At 38.6% G+C, this 27441-nt stretch overlaps 2 protein-coding genes across 5 annotated transcripts; both read left to right on the plus strand.

Moving 5' to 3' along the window:
* Window positions 1–3050: 3050 nt before the first annotated feature.
* On the plus strand, window positions 3051–19022 carry lnp1 (leukemia NUP98 fusion partner 1). Of its 3 annotated transcripts, none has more exons than XM_004068318.4 (4): window positions 3078–3757; window positions 12918–13154; window positions 15077–15178; window positions 15397–16481. In XM_004068318.4, the coding sequence occupies exons 1-4, from the start codon at window positions 3572–3574 to the stop codon at window positions 15562–15564; spliced, it is 693 nt and encodes a 230-aa protein (XP_004068366.1). In that variant the 5' UTR covers window positions 3078–3571; the 3' UTR covers window positions 15565–16481. The 3 variants fall into 3 exon arrangements, with proteins under 3 accessions (XP_020558316.1, XP_004068366.1, XP_011472747.1); XM_011474445.3 differs by having other exon boundaries at window positions 3093–3757; window positions 16365–19022; XM_020702657.2 differs by lacking the exon at window positions 15397–16481 and having other exon boundaries at window positions 3051–3757; window positions 15077–15390.
* Window positions 19023–20818: 1796 nt separating this feature from the next.
* Window positions 20819–26879, plus strand: tmem45a (transmembrane protein 45A). 2 transcript variants are annotated; one of them, XM_004068319.4, is made up of 6 exons: window positions 20819–21055; window positions 24088–24295; window positions 24396–24608; window positions 25493–25677; window positions 25752–25894; window positions 26042–26879. In XM_004068319.4, the coding sequence occupies exons 2-6, from the start codon at window positions 24100–24102 to the stop codon at window positions 26136–26138; spliced, it is 834 nt and encodes a 277-aa protein (XP_004068367.1). In that variant the 5' UTR covers window positions 20819–21055; window positions 24088–24099; the 3' UTR covers window positions 26139–26879. The 2 variants fall into 2 exon arrangements, with proteins under 2 accessions (XP_004068367.1, XP_011472749.1); XM_011474447.3 differs by lacking the exon at window positions 20819–21055 and adding an exon at window positions 21224–21630.
* Window positions 26880–27441: the final 562 nt, after the last annotated feature.

Consider the following 27441-nt stretch of genomic DNA (forward strand, 5'->3'; position numbering starts at 1 on the left):
CACAATAGAAGACCACTGATAAAAAATAAGTGGTTAAAAAATGTTTTAAGAGGGAAAGAATATACCATGATGCTACAGTTTGACTAATTTTTTTTCTATCCCAAAAGAATGAATAAAAAAAGAAAATAAAAATCACTGGATGCTAAAAATTAAAATAAATTGAAATGTTGTTAGGAATCATTACATTTATGTATTTATTAATCAACAAAATGTGTGTATTTGTTTTTCCTAATTAACTTGTTTTCATTTTCTTTTCCAGGTGTGTATTAAAACATTTTTAAAATTAATCAAAACTCTTTGCATTTGAAAATCTTCTTTCTCTTTCGGCTTTTCCCATCAGGGGTCGCCACAGCGAATCATCGTTTTCCACCTCACTCTATCATGGACATCTTCTACCCTAACAATCCCTAAAACACACACAAAATTACATGATATCTGAAAATCTGCAAACTTGATTGTAAATGACATGTTGAGCAACGGGTGGGATGATCTAAACTCAAAATAACAACAACAATTCTTAAAAAGTTTAAATCATTTAAATAAGTTGGTAAGTCTGTTTAATTTCCAGATACAACTGGCTTCAAGAGCTGTTAAAATCACAAAGGCAGCCTTAAAAAACTTCAATGGTTGTGTATTGTGTTAAACAATAAAAATACAATTAAAAAAAGGACTAAGATTTTACAAACACACAAAAAAATCAGATCGATTTGTGGGTGGATGCTCAATGTTGGACTCTCAGCTATTTCACTGGTATCAGCATCTCCGGGTAGTTCTGTTAGTGTCATGCTCGTGTTTACATCAGTGTTGCATTGCTACTTCTAATAATTCTAATTTATTCTATTAATATTATATAGAAATGTTTTTGCATCTTATTGTTCAGTTAGGGAAGGGCTGTGCGTAGAAAAAAATGCATTTACAAATAGTGACAACAAGAGGGCACTTGTGATGTTCTTTTTTCTTTTAAAGTCCAACAATGTCTCAGAAATATTAAGCTTAAATATTTGCAAGTTTGTGGTTAGTTTCAGGGGTTTCTGCAATAAGAATAACTAGGTATATGATTGATCTAACTTCCTTAATTTTTCAAATAAACGTTTGTTATACATCATTTAGTCATAACTCAATACAATTGTATTTCGCTAATCTATGGGATTCTTAAAACCAAGGTGGTTCCTCTATGACATTTTATTTAGAATACTTCATGTCATTATTAAAGTTCAAAATTTAGTGTCATCAATCTCTGCGTTTGATTTTTGATGATCAGAATGTGCCAGAAAACATTTAAAACATAAACATTTCACAATTAAAAAAAAAAATTAAAATATATTCAGTTTTATATGCCCCTTTCTATTTTCCAGTACTGTGAAATAGACCTTTTTAAAAAGTATTTTGTTTTCCATTAAAACAAAATTGTCATAAATTCTGGTCTGAATGTGTGCTTTTAGTCTGCGACCAGCAGGTGGCAGTGCTGCTCCCTTTCCAGCCGATCCTGCTGGGCTCAAATTGAGGACAAACATGGGGGTACTTCTAATTATTTTTTTTTTTTAGGGACAAAAATAAACAATGTTCTGCAGTCTCTGTTGAATTTTTTGAAAAAGTAAAGTTAAATGGTGTATACTTATATAGCGCCTTTCTTCCTACAAGGACAAAGCGCTTTACAGTCACAGACCCATTCACACGTGCACACACTGGTGGCAGCTCCACTGCCAAACACAGGCGCCCGCCTACCACCAAAGGCAAGGTGGGGTTCAGTGTCTTGCCCAAGGACACTTCAACTCATGGGCGTGCAAGGCGGGAATCGAACCTGCAATCTTACGATCATGGGTCGACCGCCCTACCGCTGCACCACGGCCACCCCAAGTTAAACTAATTTCGCAGATTTTTCGTTTATAAAAAGGGTTAGACTACAGGTTTCTGCATTTTTAAGGTCCTGGTGTGGAGAGCCAAATATGAATTAAAAATAAGTGTATTTATAGTGTGCAAAAAATAATTACTCACATTGAGTTATTAAATCTGATTTTGAAAAAAAGTAACATGTCACAGTTTTGTGCTAAAACACTAAATATGTTTTGGATAGCTTTCCAAATAGTGATAAGCTGGTCCTCTGTGTGATTTGTGCTGCTACCTTTACCAAGGTGCCAGGGTAGAGAATATTTAACATGTTTTATCATTTAAATAGTTGCCCTGTTCTTTCACTGCTTGCTTTACTGTCAGCTTCTGCAAAGGCATGTTTGCCGAGCATCTCTGTTTTCTGCAGAGGCTTTTCAAAAGAAGTTAATCACCACAGAGAAAAGTCTGCATGAAAACAGAGCATTTTTACGCACAGACCTCTTTGCCATTTTGTTAATGTGTTGCACATTTTTTATGTGCTATTTTTAAAAATTATGTTTATTTGTTTGTAATATGCGTCCACTTTGAATTGAAGAGTTTCTGAATTTCCTTATACTATGTATAATGAAAATGAAGGCATTCTATTCTGTTCTATTCTATTCTATTCTATTCTATTTTATTCTGTCGACTCTCATCTTTCACATGACAGCAGATTAGCGTAATCTTGGCGCTGGCTGGACGTTACATGACATCTTGCATGAACTGTTTGGCCAAAATACTTCCCTTCAACTGTCAGGACAGTCATCAGCATTTAGATCTTTGCAGTTTCACGACAAGTGGAGTTGTTTTATCCAAGTCCTTTCTCTTTGGAGTGTCATTTTTTTTCCATAACTTTGTCTTCTGTAGTCATCAGTGTTGAAACAAACTCCGTTTTGTGCAACAGCTGAACTGAACTCTGTCAGTATTTGAGACAAAAAAGCCGACCATTAAACCAACACATTTATTAAAGAAATGTCCTTTTTTTAATTATTTATCTATTTATTTATTTATGAGTTCTGGTTACAAAACGTTTGATTGGATGTTGTACTATGTATGTCTATGAATGTGACAAATGGAATTTGAAGTGGAAATACCATCAGAATTGACATGAAAAAACTTGAATGCAGCTTAATACTCTCTGTTTTCCCTCTATTATATAAAGCCAAGCTCCCCCCCCCCCCAGACTGTGGGGGACAGAGCTGCCTTCACTCCATAATTATTGACATGTCTGATGCAGCCCGAGAGTGGAAAGTATGGGAAAATTGGAGTTTCAGTTGTCTGCCCCCAGGCCCGCGACTGTAATGGAAAGATTAAAAGCTGCTGCCACATCAGCCTCTGACTGCCAAAACACCGGTGGTTCCTCCATGACTCCCACCCCCCTGCCTGTTCCCACCAACTTGGTATTTACTCTTTAACAGCAGCCCTAAAAGGATTACAGAGGATTTTCTTATTTCAAGAGCTGAGAAAAAGCTCTGCTGTATTATTTTTGGATCATCCAAGAATAACGTCTACAACTCTTCTGGAGGGACTAACTGAGGAGAGTTACCTCTCTGGTGTGGGGGCGTAGCGTCTGGTGGAGCAGCCACAGGGATACTGGGTCAGCCGAGAGCTGCCTTTACCTTCTGCACCAGTGAGCTGGAATCACATCTGAGTCTGTTCCGCTGGGACTTGCCGAACACAGAGGCAGCCTGCACGACCCCTCAGCATGTCTCTCAGACTCCTGCCTGCCATCGTGATGGACAACGACGAGGACGACGATGGCAACTTCACCAATTGGATGAGCAGTTACTGGGGCCACGGGGCAGAAGCCGCGCACTCCAGAGACAGGAAGCGCAGCTTCCGGAGGCCCTCCAAGACGCACGTTGACCGGCGAGCATCCCTCCCCACTGTGGTAAGGAGCATCTGCTGAGGGTTCTGAGCACCGTCTGTCACCGTCTGTGGCCATGCATTCACTATAACTATACACCGTGTCTCTGATATTAAACATTTAACAAAAGCTTTGATGTATCTGATGAAGCAGAGCGGCTGACACTGTTCATGTTAAAAGGCGGAAGTTGACGTGTGTTTATTTCCAGAATCACTGCGGAAAAGACAGGAATTATCTGGTGCTTTATAAACATTTTATGTCAACAAATGATGGAAGAAATTTCTGCAAAACAACTAAAACTGCTCAATTCATTTAAACTTTGCAGACCTTTCGGAAACAAGAACTAAATACAAAACAGGTTTGAGATAGTCCCAAAACTGACAAAAAATAGATCAGGACAATAATAGATTTATGCAAAAGCTTTTTTACTTTTTTCTAACTGCATGTTCTACCTACAGTTTTGTTTAGTGAGTTAATGTGTGCAGGAGAATGAAGCTTTCCTCTGTTCATCATCTGTCAGCTCATGTTTATCTCTTCAGCTGCAATGCTTAAAATGAAGCAAACAAGTTGGATTCAAGTAGAACTGTGTTCCAATTGGAAAACATTTGACTAGATACTCTAAAACGGAGAGGTCAAAGGTGACTTGGACCCCTGACACAGTTTGCTGAAAAATACAGACAGCGTGAGAGCTGCAAATGATCTGGAGGAGGGAAAGAAAAGCTCACCAGGAATCAACATCTCAACAGGAATATCTTAAAAAAAAAAAGGCTTTGGAGGTCAAGTATAGATTTTTGTGGCCGATTGAAATAGTCAGGAGTTTAAAAAGGTCACCAAAGCTGATTCCTTCACAGTACATCTACTCAAGAGTATTTCCTGTTTGGAGAATTTTCCAACCCTCTAATCGGAGGAATGTTTTGTTTCCGGCCTTTCCTCCAGAATAACACCACACAAGTCAGAAATTCCAATTCTGCCATCAGACCAACACAAATGAAAGGAAACCATGACATGAAATCAGCTCATAACGCTCTGATTGGAAGTCATTTTAAAACACAACTGTAAGATTACTACCAGTCAACAGGCTGGTTTAGGTCAAGAGCTAGCTATAATTAAGGGGGGGATTTTTCTAACAAGTTATCAGAGGATATTGTGATTCTGTGCAGTTCACAGAAAAAAGATCATCTTTTTTTCATGCAGATCTTCTTGTCCAACAAAAACTTTCATTCTCACCCATGGTCATGAGGTCTGAGTCATGACCGAAACAACGAGGTCCCGAATGAATACAAGCTGCTAAAAGGAGCTTTCTCTGCGGGGTGGCTGGGCCCTCCCTTAGAGATAAGGTGAGAAGCTCAATCACCCACAGAGAGCTCAGAACAGAGCCGCTGCTCCTCTACAGCGAGAGGAGACAGTTGAGTATGAGTTGCCGTGTAGGACATTATTCAGAATTAGCATTCACATACACATGTGAAATCTCTCACACACACTAGTGAAATGCTTGTATACATACAACTGAAAATGTATTCATTCACATACACATGTGAAATCTCTCACATACACATGTGAAATCTCTCACATACACATGTGAAATGCTCTCACACACACTACTGAAAATGCTCTCACATACACATGTGAAATGCTCTCACACACACTACTGAAAATGCTCTCACACACACTACTGAAATCCTCTCACACACACTACTGAAATCCTCTCACACACACTACTGAAATCCTCTCACACACACTACTGAAATCCTCTCACACACACTACTGAAATCCTCTCACACACACTACTGAAATCCTCTCACACACACTACTGAAATCCTCTCACACACACTACTGAAATCCTCTCACACACACTACTGAAATCCTCTCACACACACTACTGAAATCCTCTCACACACACTACTGAAATCCTCTCACACACACTACTGAAATCCTCTCACACACACTACTGAAATCCTCTCACACACACTACTGAAATCCTCTCACATACACATGTGAAAATCCTCTCACATACACATGTGAAAATCCTCTCACATACACATTTGAAAATGCTCTCACACACACTATCCAAAATCCTCTCACATACACATGTGAAAATTTCAATAAAAACGGAAGGCATTTCAGTAGAAACAACGTTTTTTTTTTTTACTTTATTTTTAGAAACGAAGTTGCTCGACTGAAGGCATTTCAGTGGAAATGAACCTGTGTCCGAATTCCTGCCCTGATCCCTAACTACTAAAACCCTATATAGTGCAGAACTATATAGTTCTATATAGTTCTCTGAATTTAAAAGCAATTCAGACACCCGTGCTCAGTACTTTTTTCTTTTGGGTGTTGTTCATAAAGCGCTTGACACGGAAACAAAGTGGCGCATTACCGCCACCACCTGGTCTGGAGGCGAACTACTCCTATTTAACGCGGAGAATGACACTTATTTGTCAGAGTAAAAACATAATAAATATGAACATTTTACAGAGACTATTTATGAATCTGCTGTGTTCTGATCATGGAAAACGTGACTGATTTATAAATAATTAAATTACAAACACTTTGGTGTTGATTTAATGTATTTGTTCATAAATAAACCCCCAAGTTATTTTTTCATGCCAATATTTATTTTGTTTTTGTGCCACTGAACGATTAACGGGCTCTTGCAAGGAGGCATTTTTTTCTGTAGTTTTCTTACACCTTACTGAAAATGGCTTTGAAAATGAATCTGTCCGTGTTCCTGGCAATAATTCAACCGTTTTTCGTGAGATCAAACTGAAAACGAGCAGATATGCAGCATCACAGGACGGCAAGGAGAAGCAAACATCTCAGAAGATTTCCTCTGGATGCCCTGACCAGACAGAATAACTTGTGAGTTAAACTTAAAGCTTTTTTTTTAGTTAAACCTAAACTTTAACTTAAACTTTGTTACTAATCATGCTCAAGGTTACACAGTCTGCTGGGTAAGAGTTTAACATTCTTTTTCAAGTGAGTTGTGTAGTCCAATTACATGAAACACTTGTGAGTTCAAAGTTTAGAATTTTTTATTAAGAGTCAAACCATATCACTTGTTTTAAACAAAAACAAAACAAAAACTTTCATTTTTAAAAGTTTAAATGAAAATCCAAAAACCCAGCCAAATAAAAACCACGAGATTTTCCAGAATTAATAAATACTTCATAATCTAAAATGTAAGACATCAAAATAAATAGAAACATTAAAAAAATGTGATTTAATTTCCTCAATGAAATAATTAATGTTGCATTTTCCAGGGTCTTCCACGTCTCTACTGCTTTACCAACACAAAGGTGTCTGTCCTGGCCCTTTACGCTGACGGTCAGTCCGACACAAGACTGGATTTTCGGTTGACCCGCAGGACCATCGAGCATCTGGGTCGATGGTCCTGAAGCATCAGCTTCGGGTTCCTCACACTCTGGGGGGTCACAGGAGACTGACGTCCTGGTGTTTCTTTTCTGGCTGGCATGTGGCACATCTTACAGTGTGGTAGCCAGAGTCTTTGACATGACACGGTCCACCGTGAGCGATGTTGTCCACAGGACGGCAGACCGCATCCTCCAGCTGATGAGCAGGGTCACCCAGCTTCCCAGTGGGAATGAACTACCATAAGTCGCCTCTGGATTTTAGCAGCTCGCTTGGTCTTTCTCCTTCCAAAGGGTCACAAGGAGCATTGATGGCTGCCACATAAGAATAAAGGCCCTAAAAGAAAATGCAGCTTGTTATTTTAACAGGAAGCTTTTTTATTCCATTAAAATGCATGCTGTATGTGACTCTAATGCCAAATTTATAGATATTTTTGTTGAGAATCCAGGATCAATCCATGATTCACAGGTTCTACGTAAAAGCCCAATTTATGTAAATCAAACAAACCCACCTGAAGGATCCTTTTGGGTGATGGTGGGTATCCCTGCATTGCACATCCCATCATGCTGCTGACACCCTACAGGGAACCCATGAGGAATGCCATTGAGGCAGTTACAACCAGAACCACTCCAGAACACGCTCTGTTGTGAAGAGAGCATTTGGCATGATAAAGATGAGGAAGAGAGCAATATTTCTGGGGGCACTGGAAGTAAAACCAACCTTTGCAATGAAAATCATTGCCTGCAGCTCAATTCTGCACATTCTGTGCATCAGCAAAGGCGACTGCTTAGCCACAGATGTTGAGCCACAGCAGGACAACACCAGGAACATGCAGGACGAGCAGAGTCACGTCTGTCTGCAAGGACAAATCTTTGCTTTCCTTTCAGCTCCAACTGTGACACACATGACTCTAGAAGACCAGGATTATTGTTAACATGTATAAAAATAAATATTAACATATAAAACGAAATTCTAAATATGTACATCTGATATTTATATGAAAATCCTTTTAAGATTGTTAAAAATAGCTCAGATTTAAATAATACATGTAAATTATTCATTTTTGTTCATACATTTATTAAACAAATTGGAAAAACAATGGCTGCATTACATTTTAGAACAATAATTTCAACTCAAGTAAACTTAACAGACTCTCCTGTCGCTGTTCCTCCCTTCTAGCCCTTTCCCCCTCTCTCTTCTGGGTCTTTAACATAAACCTTTAACCCAGTACGACAACGATTAACCGTTTATTAAAATGAAGTCAAATCTGATCATGTGTCTCTACCCATCTGGCACGAGCTAGCTTGAAAACAAACAGGCTATCTTTCTCCATCCGCAAATGGATCGGATTTTCCTCATCCTCGTCTGTCCTTACATATATGAACACATTTAAAACATGTGTTAATAACTTGTGACTACGGTTAGAAGTCACTGCTTTTTGATGTAATATCTAGCGTTTGTTTTTAGCCTTCGGCGCTAATTCGCGTTAGCGTTAGCTTTAGCATTACTGAAATTGATGAGCTTCAAAACAATCTAGGTTGTTGATTGAGGAATATAACATATTAAACACATCATCCTAAGTATTTACAAATATATTTTACAACAGATACTGGATATTTTTTAATATACTTACACGTTTCGGTGGTTTTCCTTGCGCAACCGGCTGCCATTTTCGAATGATTCAGACGAATGATTATCTCGCGATAATCAGCCAACTTCCGTTTCTACTGAAATGCCTTCCGTTTCTGTCGAAAATTTCAGTAGTGTGTGTGAGAGCATTTTCACATGTGTATGTGAGAGGATTTTCACATGTGTATGTGAGAGGATTTCAGTAGTGTGTGTGAGAGGATTTCAGTAGTGTGTGTGAGAGGATTTCAGTAGTGTGTGTGAGAGGATTTCAGTAGTGTGTGTGAGAGGATTTCAGTAGTGTGTGTGAGAGGATTTCAGTAGTGTGTGTGAGAGGATTTCAGTAGTGTGTGTGAGAGGATTTCAGTAATGTGTGTGAGAGCATTTTCAGTAGTGTGTGTGAGAGCATTTCACATGTGTATGTGAGAGCATTTTCAGTAGTGTGTGTGAGAGCATTTCACATGTGTATGTGAGAGATTTCACATGTGTATGTGAGAGATTTCACATGTGTATGTGAATGAATACATTTTCAGTTGTATGTATACAAGCATTTCACTAGTGTGTGTGAGAGATTTCACATGTGTATGTGAATGCTAATTCTGAATAATGTCCTACACGGCACCTCATAGTTGAGGTCGCTCGGGCATCGGATCCAGATGCCTCCTGGCCGATATTCTGGTTATATCCCACTAGGTGTAGGGCCCTGGGAAAGACCCAGGACACACTGGAAAGACTACGTCTCTTGGCTGGCCTAGGAATGCCTTAGGGTCCCCCCAGAGGAGACGGAGGAAGTGGCTGGGGGGAGGGAAGTCTGGGCGTCTTAGCTTAGACTGCTGCCCCGTGACCCAATCCTAGAAGAGCGGAAGAAGATAGATGGATAGTGTTGGGATTAGGGTTCCGTATTCCTTAGTTCTGCTTCATGTTTTATTGTGAAGGGTTCTCCCTGCCTGTCGTAGTTTGACTTTGACTTCCCTTGTCTCAGTGTCCCCTGATCGTTTGCACCTGTGTCTTCTTGTCAGTCCTGTCACTATATAAGTCTTGTCACTGCCTTCCTCTATGGCTGGTCCATACTGTCTGCCTGGTTACCACGATAGTTGGTTCTTTGGTTTCTCTGCTCGGCAGCACCTTCTGTTATCCTAATGAATCCCTTGTTCTTGGAACTGTCTGCCTCACGTCTCTGCATTAGGGTCCCCCAACACAACAGATAGATGGCAAATCACCTGGACAAAATTTGTACGTGGTCAGTAAGGAGCCAGTACTTGCACTTTACTGAAGTCTAGAGTGCAGCGTAAAGGGACCGTATGACAGATTCACCCGTACATCATAGGTGCGAGCAACTTACCTATCCATACAGATACTTGATGATACACTTACCCCATGCATGACAAGGGTGGGTTTATTGTCCTTAAAGTGGCCACATGAGCCTTGAGGGAACTGCAAGACACACCTGTGCTCCCCTTAAGATGCAGCTGCACCTCTACAGGCCCGGAAACCCCAAAAACCTGCTGCACCCACACAGGGCAAACCCCCCCCATGGAGGTTCATATGACTATGGTGTTAGCAAACAATCTGTAAAATTATTATTATTGTTTAAAACAAATGTTTTTAAATCCCTACCCCGGATTTATCATGTTAGAATTGAGCATATTAGCTAATTATTAATAATACTTTTAAGATTCCCCAATCAAACTCTGAAATCTTCTGAGTTTCCATTCATGTTTGATCAATTGCAGTGAGGAAAACAGCTGAGCAAGAGAACGGTCAACCATACAAATGTGAATTTCTGTTTAAAAACTGCAGAAATATCCAGATGATCCTTTTTAAGTGGTTAGTGCTTGGTAAAATATTATGGTTTATTCTTTTCTGCTATCATCTGTTTTTCAAAATTCATACTTGGTGACAAAAATTAGTCCAAGGGCTTTTCACAGATTTTTTTAAAATCACAAATTAACCATGAAATCGCAAAAGATTTTACATATTTCTTATAAATACAGAATTCTTTTCATGAAAACAATGAACATGAAATGAAATGATCAGGCAAACCTTCCTACAGTTCAATAGAGAGAGATTTTGAAAGTGTCATTGAAAGATCCAACAGAGAAAAAGGAATTTGTGCGGGAAACAGTCCGTAGTCTTTGGCGGTCTGCCTCTGGGCTGGAGACATCTTGCGTGTTCGGGATTACCTGGGACCAGGTGAAGAACCCCCAGAACCCAGACACTGATGGGGATTGAGACGGGCTGGAGGTTGGCTGACGAAATGTCTGGGATACACAAACTTCTATGAACTCAAAGGAAGGAATTTGATTGTGATTGGCTGTGAAGAAAGGGAGCACTTTAGCTATTGGCTCGGAGGAAGACTAATTGATGAGTGAGCTGATTCTGGCAACAGTGACTGCAATGCAAACTCCCAGATCACTACCCTTTCACCTCCATGCTTGAAAGTTGGCATGCTGTGTTTTTGTCCAGTTGATTTTTGTCATAAATTTGAAATTCGGAATTTCCCAGGGTGTGCAGGGAGCTTCGTCTACTGTGGGTTCTTGGTCAAGAACCCTTCACGCTGCTGCCAATCTATGTAATTCAATTCAATTCAATTTCAGTTTTATGGCCCAAATTCACAACAACACTCGACTCGATGGGCTTCGTATCGGTAATTGAAAAAGTTAAACATAAAATCAAAAGGATCATGAATGCATAGAATTTAATAGGAAAATACTAAATTGAACTAACAAACTGACTAGACTAAACTGGACATCCCTGCCCTTCGCGGAAAGGAAAAATTCCTAAAAAAATGGATTCAGGAAAAAACGAAAAAACCTCTTTGGTGCCCACATGAAGGAGGGATCCTCCCCCAGGACGGACAGGTGATTTACCAGAACTCTTAGAGAAGAATTAACTTATCCAACCCTACAACTACATATTTAAAGTCCAGCAGACGAGCTTCATCCAGATGGAGCTGGGGGGGACAGTCGGCGGCGCGAATTGAGCCAGAGACAGGAACCACAGCCAGGTGGAGAAGCGGGAGCCACAAGGGGGCCCAAGTCTGGGTTCCCCTGTGCCGGTCCCCAGCCCGGATAAACTTACAGGGAGGGGCATTCGGGCATAAAACTCTGCCAAACATAACGTGCAGATCAGTGAACGCTGATTCTAGGTGGCGACCCCTGGTGCTGAAAAGGTGAACAACAACATCTTAACTGACACAAATGTAAAGACAGATGCAGCCATATTTGTTTCTCTTTACGTTTGCTGCTTTTCAGCTGCATTGTTGACCACCAGCCTACAAGAAACCTCCTGGAATCCTGAATGCTGATCATGGAGAACATTTGCACTGAGCTGCATTTGGCTACAGCTCATTTGTTTTTTGGGGAGTGGGATCAATGTTTTTGCTGCTTTACAACCACCCTTTTTTGATGTATGCTCTGCTTCATGAGATAATTCTAAGCCTAATACCACATCAGGTGTTGTTTTTTTCAGAACCTTAAACTATAAAAATAGGTGGGTTACTTTTTTATTATATGTGTAATGAGTTGTTGCTCCTCTCTGTTTTTAATCCACAGTGCCATCATTCGTGGCTCAAAACTCAACATTTTTTTGCATTCTTTCAAGGATGGAAGTAAAAATTAGACGGGAGAAATTTAAATATTATAAATAATATCAAAAAGATTAAAATTACATTTGTCATTAAAATGACAAATGTAAAGTCATACATTTTCTTTTAGGAAAGTTAAAGAACAAAATTATTTAATGTTAAGAGTAAGTAAAAATGTGTGTATCATGTTGAATAAAATTATTATTCAGTTTTAGGGGCTGAGTTTAATTTTTTTTGCAATTATTTTAGAACTACTACTAAAAAGATGGAAAAATCCAATAATAATTGAAAACAAAAACAAACAAAAAATGTTTCAATAAAACTGAAAAGACCACATGTTTGGAAAATTAAAGCAAAAATAATTAGTATAGACGAATACTTCTGGAATATGCCACAATGACTTGAGTAAAATCCTTCATATTTAGAGTAAAGCTGATGAAAAAATGTATTTGGATATATTACGCATTATTGTTTTTAAGACATAGGAATGCCCTCGTGGCTTGAACTGCATAGATCAAAAATACTCTTTCCTTTTAATGACATTATGTCATGTATTATGACATAATGACCCATGCTGCTCTCCCCGTGTAACCCTCTCTGCAGTCACAATTAGATGCAATGAAGTTAAACAAGCTTCATGCGGCAACAATGGCCCCTGCTCCCAGAACAAGAGATGAGAAGGCCGAGGTCAGGCCTCACCCCAGAGCTTCTCGCCGTCAGTCGTTGGAAGACAACCGGCCGAGGACCGCCAATCCAGAGAACCGCATCACCACCATCCCAGAGATCACAGAGTCCTTTGAGAAAAGACTTCAGCTCAGTGACAAGAGGACCATGTCTCTGGTGAGCATCACTGCCAGAACCAAATTCACAGATTTTTACTGCCTTTCTTTAACAGGTTGCCTTTAAAAATGTTGGATAAGTCAGTCTGCCTAGTGTGTAAACAGGCGGTTGAAGATTAGGGAACTTAATAGCAGCAGAGTATTTAAGGGCATTAAAGGTGTGCCACCTTAACCTGATTAGGCTTTTGCATTGTAAGAGCAGGGCTATGCCAATGCACTGAGGACACCTCAGGGTTCAATAGATTAATGTGCTGATAGGATTACATTCAGGAATTACCCACATGACAGGTGACATGCTCATCTCTTACGGAACAGTTACATTAACTCACACGTCCCTCAGATCTACACGTGTGTTTTAAAGAAATACTGACTGTCTTCGACTGGAGTTTTCTCTTAGAGAAAGAATTGTATCTGCTTTTACACGACCGGGCCAGGGATGTGTCAGGAACCCCAAACCCATTTATACAAAAACTGAAACATGACAAAAATCATAGGAGCAACAAAAAGAGTGACAGAGCAGAACAGAACAGAACAGGAGACCTGATGAGGTAGAAGTGAAAACAAGCCACTTCGGCTGAGAGAAATTGACAGAAATGAAAACAGCTGTGGATGATCAACATGAACCCGGAGTGACTGATAGGGAACAACTCAAAACATGACCGAAATCAAGACCACTGAAAAACCAAACTAAAGCAAAGAATCTTTACAGTACCCCTCCCCAAAAGGGCAGATACCAGATGCCCAAAAAACCTGATGGAAGAGGAACAAAATTATTATGCAAATGTTAAAACATGAACAACAGTACATTTTTTAACTTTAAAAATAATGTTTGCTTGGATCAAACAAAGTAAATAATAGAGAGATTTTTCTTAAAATCAACATTTTAATAATAGTTTGAAAGGAAAAAATAACATATAAAATGATGAGTGAAATTTAAAAAATGTAATATAACAAGAATGTCAAAATGGCATATTGACATTTTTGTGGATAAGGTTTAAAAAATAGAGAACGAGTACAAAAGTAGAAAAATTACAAAACAATTTGAATGAAGTCGGTCATGTGGACCTATCTGAAGTTCAAAAGCTTTGAAAGAAAAAGTTGAAACTTAAACTTGAATTTAAAATGAAAGTTGACATAATTTCAGAAGTAAAGTAAAACTGTCAAGAATAAAGTTGAAGTGAATAAGTCAAAAGAAAATTGAAATGACACAATTACATAATTATTGCAAATGGTAATGTAAAGTGAACATATTCTGGATTACTATTAACTATTGTCCAATTGTAAATGTGCATCAATTATCAAACATTTTAAAGTCCTGTTGATTATTTAAAAAATGCAGTTATAAAATATTACAAAGGTAAATTACAAACAAAGAATAAAAAAGGAAAACTGGACAAAACGGAAAACAACCTTTAAAGCCAAACACAAAAGCAGTTAAAGATGGAATGACAAACTTTAAAAACACCAAATTGCAAATGTTTATTCTTTTAATTTTTTTAAAGTAACCCTCATAATCAATCCTATTGTGGATGTAACTTCTTACAGGCACTAAATGAATCTGCATGGAGATCACATCTCATCAAAACATACCTGCTGCAGCAATAAGTGAGGAATTGGATGGCTGAAAAGTATTTTCCATTTAGTGCTGTAGAAATGTTCTTGTCTATCCAAACATTGAAAAAGTGATGTAAACAGAGCAGATGATCGACAAGCACCTTCAAGATCTTTTCTGAGAACAAAGCCAGCTTTATCTCATTTCGGAGCCTCATTGATTTCTGGAACACTCCATTCAGTTTTTCAAAACAGACTAAAGAGACTCAATGATTGCCCTTGATTTGATGCTTCAAAAGCAAAATGACTGGAGATACTAGATTAGGGTCTTTCTGTTAAAGAAAATGAAAATGTTTTCTGTGCCTTTTGCAGAGTGACGATAACAAGGTGTGCCTGATCTGCCATGAAGACATGTGCAAAAGTGGAGGAGGAGGAGTTCAACAGCTTCAGTGTACGCACCGCTTCCACAAAGAGGTAAGTCTGTCAGATTATGCTGCTGCACGCCTCAGGTCCGATGTGAAGGCAGCATCACAGACATCAGATCTGCAGAGCATGGCAGCAGCGCGTTCCCAGACATCCATGATGCTATCTGGCAAAAAACGACAGTATCTGTGCAGAAGCATGGAGCAACTGGAAGCCCCTGTAATGGAGCAATACTGATGTTTAAATCTTCCCTCTGGTATGTGCTGAAGGTAGCTCGGAAGTTAGAGCAGAGTCTGCAGCGCAGAGGCAGCGAAACAGCTGCCTGTCAGGTCAGGAGGCCTTGGGGTGAGAGGAGAAGGTCTGCAGATGAAGAAATGCCCTCAGAGAAGGAGCAGCGCATCTGGCACCGTCAGCTCTCCCTGCGCAGACACCGCTGATGTACAGAGAGTTTTATCTTTGGAAAGTTTGAAGGATTCCCCACCTCAGGCAAACATCAGAGTTGTGTCTGGAGCGTCCATGATGTCATGTTGTGTGGTTCATGCAAGGCTAGAGATAATTCTAAAGTTTGACTCAGGTTCTTTTATTGAAAGCTGGATGATAAATGTAATATCTGGGAAGAACGAAGATTTATTTTTGTGTGATTGCCCTTACTTTTTCTTTTCATTTTTTGTATTTGAGTACAAATTTTTAAGGTTTCCTGCTAGTGTTAGCTTGTATTTATCAATAATATGTGCATCTGCATATTTCCATTTTAATAAAAGATGTATTTTAAGTTTATTGTTTTTGTGTACAGGCATATTAAGCGAGTTTCTTAATCCTGGTCCTCTGCTGTTTTATGCTCTAGTGCATGATTCAAATGGCAGAGACATGATAAAGACTCACTTGTTGGAGCAGAGAAATGATATCCCTGTGTTAAGTTATAGTCCCTGGGAAGTAACCAAAAAACTGTGTTTCTTTAACGTGTTTCAGTGTTTGAGTGACTGAACACTAGAATCCAAATGTGCAGGAGGATCTCCACTCCTGCATCACACAGTGATCAGCAGACATGACACTGTTGTCCTTGCAGCTGAGTGTTGGGGTCAGTATTGAGCGCATCGTGCACGTGCTTACTGTATAACACCATGTGGGCAAATGACATCCTGGTGTCAGTATAGATAATCCATATCCACCAGAAGTGATGGCCTGTCTGAAAAATGGATCCGGTGCGGGTAATAACAAGTTTCATGGTGTGTTTCAGTGCATGGAGCAGTGGCTGTGGAAGAAACAGACGTGTCCCACATGCCGCGTCCATGTATCCATGATAAAACCCCTCCACTGGTCTTCATCCCGCACCACTGTCCCGTGATGATCCTGCGCTTGCAGTGCCTGCATGTTCATGTGACCTATTTTCCCAAAGACCTCCACTCCTTCTGCATGCCCCCAGGGGAAGATGGTGTCCCATCAGGGTTTATAATATGCTATTATTTGTTTGTTTGTATTTTCTTTAATTTGTTTTAGTAAAACATGAGCTGTGAACCAACCTGCATGTGCATGAAATGTGCAGTGAAGATGTTCCTGAGCGATTATCAGCCAGACTTTACCCACAGCTTTAAAATGTAGCACACCAACAGGAACATTTGACATTAGGGACAAAATGGACTCAAATTTCCCGTTTAGACTTTGAGCTGCAGTGAACACATAAACACCTTTGACGATCTTCACATTTTGCTGCAAGTTCTTCACACTTTGAGGAAAAAACCTACCTTAAAAACACAATAAAGTCCTTTTGAATCTAACATTTAAGGATTTGTTTGAATTCAGCACATTGCATTTGGAATAAATGGAATTTCTGTTCTGTGAGTTAAACTGTGAGTTAGACTATTTGGAATGATTTAACGAGTATGCATGGACAAAATATAATTGTCACATGATTCAGATATTTTTTTAGGCCTTCAGAGAAAGCCTTGAAGGCCCCGACGGCCCACCACTGGTGAGTTTCCACCCAAAACAATACTTAAGAGCTGAGACAGTTTTGTATTGAAGTTAGCAAATATACATTTCTGATTTAAAATATTCCAACACATCCACTGGACAGTTGCTCTGTTCTCTAAACAGACCCGTTTTGGAATCATTTATCTTTGTCTACTTGCATAGACTCCTTCAAATTTGCCTGTGAATTTGGCTCCGCCCAAGTAGCAACACTTTGATTCAGCACCATGGCTCATCAACGTAGTACCCAGAAGTTGTGTGTATTTGTATGATTTGTTGCCATAAGTGAACATTTGACTTTTCTCATAAACATACAATCCAACATGATGCCTTTACAGACTCCTATAAATACACGTCAGAGAGAAGGCGTCGCCAGAGCACACACAGGGTTTTTGTGGGTTGGAGACTTTCGCTTGTAAACCTGTCTGTATATTGTAAAGTTTTTCAACTTCTCTTTTATGTGTTTTTGTTGCCAAAAGAAAAGTTTACTGTCCGTTTTAACAGTAAAAAGAGATGAACTGCTGAAAACACAGTTTGTTGGTCTTTGCAGATAAGGAATAAAGCTTATTATAGCAAGACAAATGTTCTTTTCTTCCTGTGTATAAATGTAAAACTTTGTATTCTTTCGTAAACAAATAGTCAATTAGACTCTCCTTGGATTTGAAAATCTTCAGTCTGTTTTTCATGTGCTTAGTAGTATTCGAATGCTGAAATGCCACACAGAAACATTCCATTTAGGAACTTTAAAGGTTGTAGTGTGCGTGTGTCTGGTGTTGCTGTGCATGCCAGAATAAATACTGCAAAAATAACCCACACTTATTAAAAGTGCTTTGGTTTGTCTGTGTTCCAACATATCATTTTCTATAGCAACATTACTATTAAGGTAATAACACTGTAGCCAATAGAAAAAAAAGCCCATGTTAAATATTCAAAGGAAAGTAAATCCCTTTAAAGTGCTGGCGCGGCGCTCCTTTCAGATTGTTAGAACTTGCAGTCATAACAAAGGATAAAAAAATTCCCTTTGTTCAGTTGGTCAACATGTAGAGGGGAAGGACTCAAATGTACATATTAGAGGTGTGAAGATGTTTGTAATCATAGCTGTTGGAAAGACTCCTCCTCAGACATTGCTTCAAACTTTGCATATAACTAACCATACTGCGGCCAGAAAAGTTGTCATAGTTCCCCATTAAATGGTTGCAAGGCTGCCAAAACAATATTGCTACAGTTATTATGATATAATTATTTTTTTCTTTTTGTTTGCAATGTTTTTTGTGTGTGAAATAGACTGTAAATGTCCACCAATCCACCAACAAATGATTTTCATCTGTTACCTGACAACAAAACAAGCAAACAGATAAACATTAATGCAAAGTGCAGACAAATATTGCAAACCATCAATCTGTTTTAAACAACAAAAAAATAATAAAACAAAACAATAAAATGCTGACACGAATGGGCGTTTTGAACCTGATTACTGATAAACCATAAATTTCACTGGGAAACAGTTAAAGTGGTGCAATCTCTTGCTTATTTCCAGTGTTTCTGTGAGACACTCCATACTTAAAATGTGTTTTGACTAAACACTGTCTAAAAGGTGCAACCAGGTCTGGATCCCAATGCTCCTTGCAGACATTCACACTGCTGTCATGAAGACTACCCAACACTGCAAAATGTAAAATTCCACACACATCTAGAATCTTCTAGGTTTTTCTGACTAGAACAATGATTGTCTGCTGTTCAACATCTTAATAAGCATTAAATCTCATGAACTTTTTTTTTTACAAGTGTTTTTGTTTATTTTATTTTCTGTTTGTTGCTGTATTTGTTTAATTATGGATCTTGATGTTGTGGGTTTTGATTGTTTCCTTCTGTGATGTATCATTTGTAAACTATCTGTTTCATGCAAGAATAAAAAACTCAAAGCATATTTTTTGGATCATATTTCTGCTTTATCTTATTTCCTCAAGAAAGCTGATGTTGCATAATTCAGATAGTTCAGAGCAGTCACCCCAAAATAAAACCACATGTTAACAATTTCACCCAAACACACATTTACAAATGTATTATAATGAAAAATGTTATCTAGAATCTAAAACAAATAACATTAGCTTTAAAAAAAGCATGTATTATTACTACAAATAAGTCATACCTGAATATATTACTTATAACACAATTAAGATAAAAAAAAGGTATAGTCATTTCCTGTGGCGACTCCTGACGGGATGTGCCGAAAGGTGAACAACAAGATAAAATAACCTAACTTATTGAAATTATAGCAGTAATACTTTTCTAAATTTTATTCTACACATCAGTGAAAGTCTCAATGTTGCCATAAATACTCTGAACTCGTACTCTAAGTATATTCCAATTTTTTAAAATATCTACAAATATTAAAGTCCCACTCCAGCCATATTTCGATAATTTTCAAATTGTTCACAGCCGTCTTTTAATTATAAGTATGCTACTTTTAACCAAAAGAAAAAAAAACTGTGTCGTTTCCTAGGACATAGTTTCTGCAGAGTGAGAGGAGTTTATTCGAAATTTACCTGAGTTGTGACCTTTAACCCCATTCCCACATCCCATCATCCACCTGTTTGCAGACTCTACCGCTACCTTACAGCCACTTATAACCTCAAGTTTTCAGCCAGTTTTAATTTTTTTTAAAAGTAGGTTTAACACTTCTGCTATCCTAGGCACTTTAACGTTGGGAGTTGGGTCATCTAGACCCACTAGACAGTGTGCTAAACCTTTTTTCTTCAATGAGTTGTGAACCTCACTGGTGTCTATGGATTACATGAAATCTTTCCAGCTTTGTCATGGTAGGGAGAACACATCAAAGTATGGGTGGGGTCATCTAAGATAGTACAAGGGTTAAAAGTTTTAAACATCAAACTCTGGATAACATGAGTAGTATTTTCTCATCGGCTGGTATTTATTAGAATTGGTACGTGCTTTTCTACTTAAGTACTTTTATTTTGAAGTGTCATAAACTTATTTTTTATTTTATTTTATTAGAACTTCAAAAGATGACACATATTCACATAAGTAGAACAGAAAGAAATAAAAAAAGAAGAACATATTAAAATACAATAAAGTATAATTAGAAATGTGGGCCACAATACTTGGGATTGTCATACAATCTGTGATCTTCAATGAAAATGGAAAGTTTTATGGCATTTTTGTTTTTTCATAGATTTCAGTGATTTAAAATATAAACAGATCTCTTATAAAATGTGTTAAATAATGGTTTGATTTTTAAATAATATGAATGACGTTTTCCAGACATTAATAGAGCATTAAATGCCTAAATTAAATAAATTAACACCAGAAACTATTCCAATTAATATGAAGTGTTTTTATAACTGAATAGAAATAGGAAAAGGAGTAAGTTGATAATCTAAGTTGATAAGGAACTTTTGGCCGCGCGTCCAGAAACGCTCGTTTCATTTCCTCCGTTCCTGCCTCCTCCTCCGTCTGTGAGGCTGCAGGGATGGACGGGCTTTCTTGAGGAGGAGGTGCTCCAGCTGCAGCCTACGTGCAGCAGCTCTTGTCCCGGGGCGGACCGCGGTCTGGGAGGACGTAAAAACTAACGGTTTCCTGTGCAGAGACGGAGCAAGCCGAGCCGCGCGGGCGGAGTGAGAGTGCACACGTGGACACACCGGACTGACGCTCCGCCCTGCCAATCGCGGCGCGACTTGGGGACGTCATCACGCACCCAACAACCAATAGGATCGCTTATGGAAAAGTGCAAGTCTGGACGGTGTGGAGTCGGGAAAATTTAGGTGGAAAATGGGTCTGTCTGGAAGGCTGCAGATGTTTACTCTGTGAAGAACAAGAAAAGAAAGAAACAGCCCTGCAGTTTGCTAGGGTTAACAGATTTCTATGATGGGGAAAACAAAACATTTTTATTATTCTTTTTGAAAACCTTTTTTTTCTATCTCAGGAGGAAAACACACTCAGGTAAGATTGTTTTTTCCCCCTTTAACAGAAAGTCTTATCCGTGTGCTCTATTTATAATTAGGCAACATAAAATAAAAGTAATTAAAAACAAGACAGAGATCATAAATCTAATGGATGTAAATATAGACAAAAAGTTTTTTCCCCCAATCTTTTTCTTATAAAACATTTTAGAAATGTGGGAACTTTTAGACAAACTATCCGAAAACCTTTACTGTTCAAGTTAGGTTTATTTATGTCCAACATATTGGAATCTTACAAATATTTTTCTATACAGAACAGTTCAGTCCATGAGGCCTAACAGACGGCTAAACCAATACTTAAGTACTTGGCTTTCATAAAATCTCACATGTTTATGGTCCAAAGAAAGCTCTAAAATACACTGAACTGCTGATGTTGTTGATTTTGTGAGTATACTGTCAGGATTGAGATTGTTGCATGATGATGGCCTCGGCTCCAAAGCTTTCTGGGCCTGAGGATGCTGCTCCGGCCGAGGAGGCGTCTAGCACACAGCTGAGCTCTGTTTAACATCTCAGTCCACTTCAGCCGAGGGTCCTCCTTCAAACCGGTTCTGTTGGGTAGGACGTTCGCTCTCATTTCCATCCAAAAACAAGGGCTCAGCAAAGGGGGGGGAGGGGAGGGGGTACACCTTGTTCTCTCTTGTGCTCGCTTTTCATCTCACTCCTGCTTTATGATCTCGTTGTCATGGGCATTAAAAACCCCATTTTACTGGCTTCTCTGAGCTTTCAGCACACGTGGTTGATGGCACAAAAAGGGTTGAGGACGATCAACGCCACTGCTGATGCTCACATTCCAGTTTGCATCTGGTTGCTTTCCTTTAGTGAAACTGTAAACATTGACAGCAGGCAAAGGTCTTTAGCACCAGCAGCCCTCACAGTTTAATTGTCCCGGGAATGTTGGCTAATCATTATGAGAAAGTATCCACTGATGCTGTAAGCCTTTGTTTAACGGGGTAATGCTCATTTGTGCCGGAACTATATGGAAAAAAAGGCTTTATTCTTCCTGACACCAACACTAAATCTCTGCTGAGGTGAACCATGGCGCCCAACACACAATAATTATGCTTGATTGTACTCTTTAACTAAATTGCAGGCAATCCTTCATTTTGATGGAGCATTTCTCCCTTTTTTTAACTCATGCTGTGTGATAAGCGGAGGACTGTTTTATAAGTCTGTCGGTCTGCAAACAAATGAAAAATAATTGTCTTCAACTGAATTTTGGCTTTGGGAAACGGTTTGTTTCAAGCAGTCAAAACAAAAGTAAAACTAAACTAAACAATCAGCAGAAATATCCATCTATGCACAGATATATAAAAGTTAGGATAATTAGTTATGACATGGATTGGAAAATACATATACACATACATCCACACTTGTAAATAATTCACTTGTTACTCTTAATAGACACATTAACTCGTATGGGATGTGACACAATGAAACTATTGAAAATAAAGTTTGTCAAACGGAGTTTAAATTATTTCTTGAATGGGGAGAAAGCAAATTTTTATAATATGATGAAATTGTGATAATTACTTTCCTAGTTTAAAGTACCGGTAATACAAAATAAAAAACAATGTCCTCCATTAAAAATAAATGTAAAAAAATTACAGGAATTTCTTGTATTTTCTTAAGCAATAAAACAATTATAGTTATATATTAACATAAACCTCTACCTTCTCTCAGTTTGTAGAGAAAGTGTTCTCCTTAACCAGTTCAGATTAGTTTTAGATTTTTTTTTTTTTTTTTATTAGGGTAGTGAAAACAGTCAATTTCAGAATTTTTTTTTTTCAGAATGTTTTTCTTGCTACAAACAGAAGAATTTCAATGAGTGTTTTTACCCAGCGCTGTCCACTTTAGTGCCAAGAACACACTGAAAGGTTGAGAGTTCCACACTAAATCCCAACAGTTTTGTCACTTCCTCTTTTATTTCAGTCCAGTATTTTTGTATCCAACTAAATTTCCTCAACATGTGTGCATATGTACCTATTTCCCTGTTACATTTGCAGCAGTAGGGAGAGTCTAAGCCCAGCTTGCTCCTCAGCAGTGAGTTTTAGATAAGTTTTAAACAGTAATTGATATTTAATTTAATTTTTTTTTACTTGTAAATTGAATCAAAGCCAAATTGATTCAGTGTTCTGGCAGTGATAATTCACCGTAATCATTAAAAGAAGTTAAGCCGAGCTTTCCAAATGTACTGTATTTTATATTTACATAGCTTTATGGTGCAGCATGACTGTAACTATACCTTTAAGGTATAACAGTAACAGCAAAATTAGAAACAATCCTAAATGAACAATAAACAGATTTTCTAGCAATATCTGCAAATATTTTGGATCTTACAATTTCCAACACAACAATTTTAATTCCACAACAAAATACAGTTTTATGTCTGCCTTTTCTTTTAATGCCATAGGGTCACAATGCAAAACTGTCATACACAAATTGCTTTGTGGACAGATTATGCGTTTGCAGCAAAAATAAAGTGAGAATGTCTGTCTTTACTGGAATTCTGCTGTGATTTTTTTTAGCTTAAGTGTTATCATTAACGGCATCAATTATCTTCTTTTTAAGCCTTTTATTTGGTTCCTCTTTCATTTTTCTTCTCAATGAGTGTGGTGGTCACATGACAGCACTAGGCATGTTTTTTATTCTCAGTTCTATGTCTCAGTGTTTGTAGTGCATTTGGTTTTGGAACAAAGTTGCCTTTGGTTTCTTCTTCTTCATGTTCTCGTCTGTAACTAATCTAAATTTGTCTTTCACACGACTTGGAGTCATAAATTCTCCACTCAGTGATGGACCACAAACAGGATGTGTTTTAGTGATGTTTCTTGGTTTTACTGTTGCTTCTTTTATATTTTATGTCTTTGACCAGTTACAGTTTGAGCAAAAAAATAAACAAAAAGACACTGAATAAAAATTGCATGTTTTTCTGTGTCACTCCAAAAAAAGCAAAGAATGACTCCCCACATTAAGAATTGAAAGCTGGTTCACGCTATGGTTTCTGTCCCCTTTCAGGCGCTGTGAGTCATGGGCAGCTTCAAGGGTCACGCTCTTCCTGGCAGCTTCTTCCTTGTAGCAGGAATTTGGTGGACAGGAAAGTACTCGCTCTGGCACGCCACCCGCAGGAACAAGAGCATAGGTTCTACTCGGCTGGCTGGCAGGTCCTTGCAGCGCCGCTTGGAGATCATTGAGAACAGTGTTGTCCTCTTCTTCTCTTTAGTGGGTGGGTCCTCCTCGTCTTTATCAAACTCATAAAGGTTAATGAAGCAGAAACCCGACCAGCTGTTTGCTTTAGGGAGTGTGTCCTCCTCTGTGCCCCACAGGTATGCTAGCAGAGCAGTTTCTGGCAGATGGACCAAAGCTGCAGTTGTACAACTTTGCTGAGAAACACTGGGAAGACCTGATGAACTGGCAGCACGCCACCATGTACCTGTTCTTCGGCCTGGCGGCAACCGTGTCTCTGGTTCTCCACAGCACAGAGGCAGCGCCGCTCGCGCTGGACCGTCTGATGCTGGCTGTCGCTTTCTTCAACGAAGGTACCCAGAAGGGTTTTGTTGGTTACACTGATCTTTCTAAAGACTAACGTAAGTGTAGCACATCACGTTCATCAGTTAGAAATAAGAGGTTTGACATTTTATACAGTTTGACTTAACGAAACTTAAACTCAAACTTAAAAATAAGGCAGTAAAGGAAGCTTGGAGGGTGAAAATGGAAGAAAGAGAGCTTGAAAGTGGTAAAAACGTAGAAAAGGTTCATGATTAAAATCACAGAACAGATCCATGAGGGAGTTCAAGGACAATAAAAGAAGGTTTCATCTCAAATTTCATCAAAACATCTCAAGTTTTATTCAAGATCTCAATTAAAGAAGTCTGTGGATGTATAGGATATCATTTAAAGGTTTTCTAAAATGTGTATCTTGTTGCATGTAAAGCACATCTATAACAAAGTCTTTCATGAATAAAACACATCACGGGAACAGTCAAACATGGAGGTAGTAGTGTAATCATGGGGTTTTGCTTCCTGTAAAAAGAGCTCTTGAACTTCTCTTGGCACTGTTGATTTCATGTGATTGTTTTTTCACTGCGATTCATGTAATTTATGTGCAGCTAAAAGTTCCTCGGAAAGCCTTTTTTTTCTTGATTTAATGAGCACAAATTGTATGTCCATAGTTATTGCTGATGTTAAATACACTCTAAATAGATCACTTGCCTCACGACATGGGCAAACTGCCATAATTGATGCAACTGTGACTTCCATCCTCTTGTTTTTGGGTGTTTTCCAAGATTCATCTGGTTACTTTAAAGATCTGAGTTGTTAAAGCGTGACAAAAAATAGATTTCTTTTATCATAACTAAGTTATATTGTGTTGACAAATGTCATGCATGCCACCCAAGGAAAGTCTTCTTTTTTGTTTCTCCAGGATTTCTTTTCCTCTACCACCTCCATGGTCGGAGCATGCTGGATGTCCATGTGCATCAGCTCCTCCTCTACGCTGTTTTCGGTCAGGCTATTGCTGCCTTCCTAGAGGTTTTCCATCGAGGGAACATCATTCTGGAGCTGCTGCGCTGCACCCTCACCATCCTTCAGGGAAGCTGGTTCTGGGAGGTAAATGTGAGCCTGCGGGAGCTGAAGTTGGCTTTAACACGTGAACTAACTCCTTCACTCGTGCTTTGTGTTAGATCGGCTTTGTGCTGTACCCTCCCAGTGGCCCAGAATGGGACCTGACAGACCACAGCAACATGATGTTTGTGACCATGTGTTACTCCTGGCACCTGGCCTTCGCCATGCTCGTCGTGGGCGTGTTGTACTGTACAGTCAGCTGGTCAGTACTTCCTTCTCCGCAGCAGAAACGTGATGGTTCCTCCTGGAGGCCTCACATTTCACAGTACACAGATAAGAGCAGCTTAAGTCTGTCTGATCACGTTGCTGCATGACGAGTTACGTGCTTGTTTGTTGTTCTTTTCTGAAGTGTGGTGCGCTCCAGACTGAAGAGGACTCCTCCGATGGAAATGGGACTTTTGAAGACAACGGAGCGGGATGCAGAATCGGAAGACGACGTTTTATGAAGGAGACCGAACCATATGATGCACGGACATCACAGAGGAATCAGGGATGTGATGCTAGCAATTTGACTAAAAACAAGAGACCCGGACTTTATGTGACATTATTCACTCCAGTCCTGCCTCATTTCATCAGCTTCAGAGCATCTTTAAACCTCTATTTCTATTTTGTTTTATTCTTTTTATGCTTTTTCATGTCTGCCACTCATTTGCACACAAGTTTGACAAGATCTTTGACCTACTAAACTTTCCTTTGTAGAGTTAAGTTGGTGTTCACTAGCGCCATCTTCTGGTGAAATCTATCTCAATCGTCAGTGTTACTTGAAAGCATTTCTTTGCATACGTAAGGCAGCCATCTTTTGTCTCATTACATCAGAAGGTCAGAGGTCAAACACAAAAATATGCTCGTTTTCCGTAAATGAGATGGATTTTGAAAAAAATTCTAACATTTTTGCTCAAAAGAGTTGAAAGTTATCATAGTGTACATTTTTTTTGCCTCTTGAATTTGCACAACAGAATAGGTTTTCTAGATTAAATCATGTTGATGTAAATTATACAATGAAAGTATTGACTCTGTGACCCTAATTACCTACATTTGAAGCAAAATAACAATATATTCTAAACAGTTTTTCATAAATTTAAAGGCAAAACCAGCACCCACTGTGGCTTCTGTACACTAAAGACTTCTTTAGCAGATTATTTATTGCTGCTAAAGTGGAAAAATAAATAAAGGAGATAAGTCAGTCATGTTGTCTTTCATCATTAAATTTATTATTAAATTTTAGTATCATTCATGCATTTTCTAATTTAATTCTTACTTTATGTGCTAAAGGCATTACTACATTATTAGGAGGTGTTGTAAAACTTTCCAATGTGTTGCATTTAGTGGCACTAAGGTTTGTTGATAAAATGTTTACAAAAAATATCTCTGAACTTTAAAGATGTAAGAAAAAAAATCAAGTTTTAAAAGAAAAAGAATAATATGGCCTGTATAACAGCCTGATCTATTGAAGCTGGTTCTTCAAAGTTTTAGAAACCTTAAAGTGGTTAAAGTAGTTTTGTTCATAGAAATGGACAATCATGTTCTTTCTGTCCAGCATACTTTTTCTGTTTTTTCCCCAAATATAATATTTTTGTCAGGCCCAGTTACAGAGCAGGTTAGGTGAAATGGAAATAATATGTCTTGTCTCTTTTGATTCAAGCCATCCAACTTTACTTATCTATAATATATTTATCAATCTCAATATTTGATGATTACGGAGCCCGTGTCCTGACATTAAGATATAAAAATATATCTTGTTCCCACAGA

This window comes from Oryzias latipes, chromosome 4 (assembly GCF_002234675.1).
Source record: "Oryzias latipes chromosome 4, ASM223467v1".
NCBI classification, from domain to species: domain Eukaryota; kingdom Metazoa; phylum Chordata; class Actinopteri; order Beloniformes; family Adrianichthyidae; genus Oryzias; species Oryzias latipes.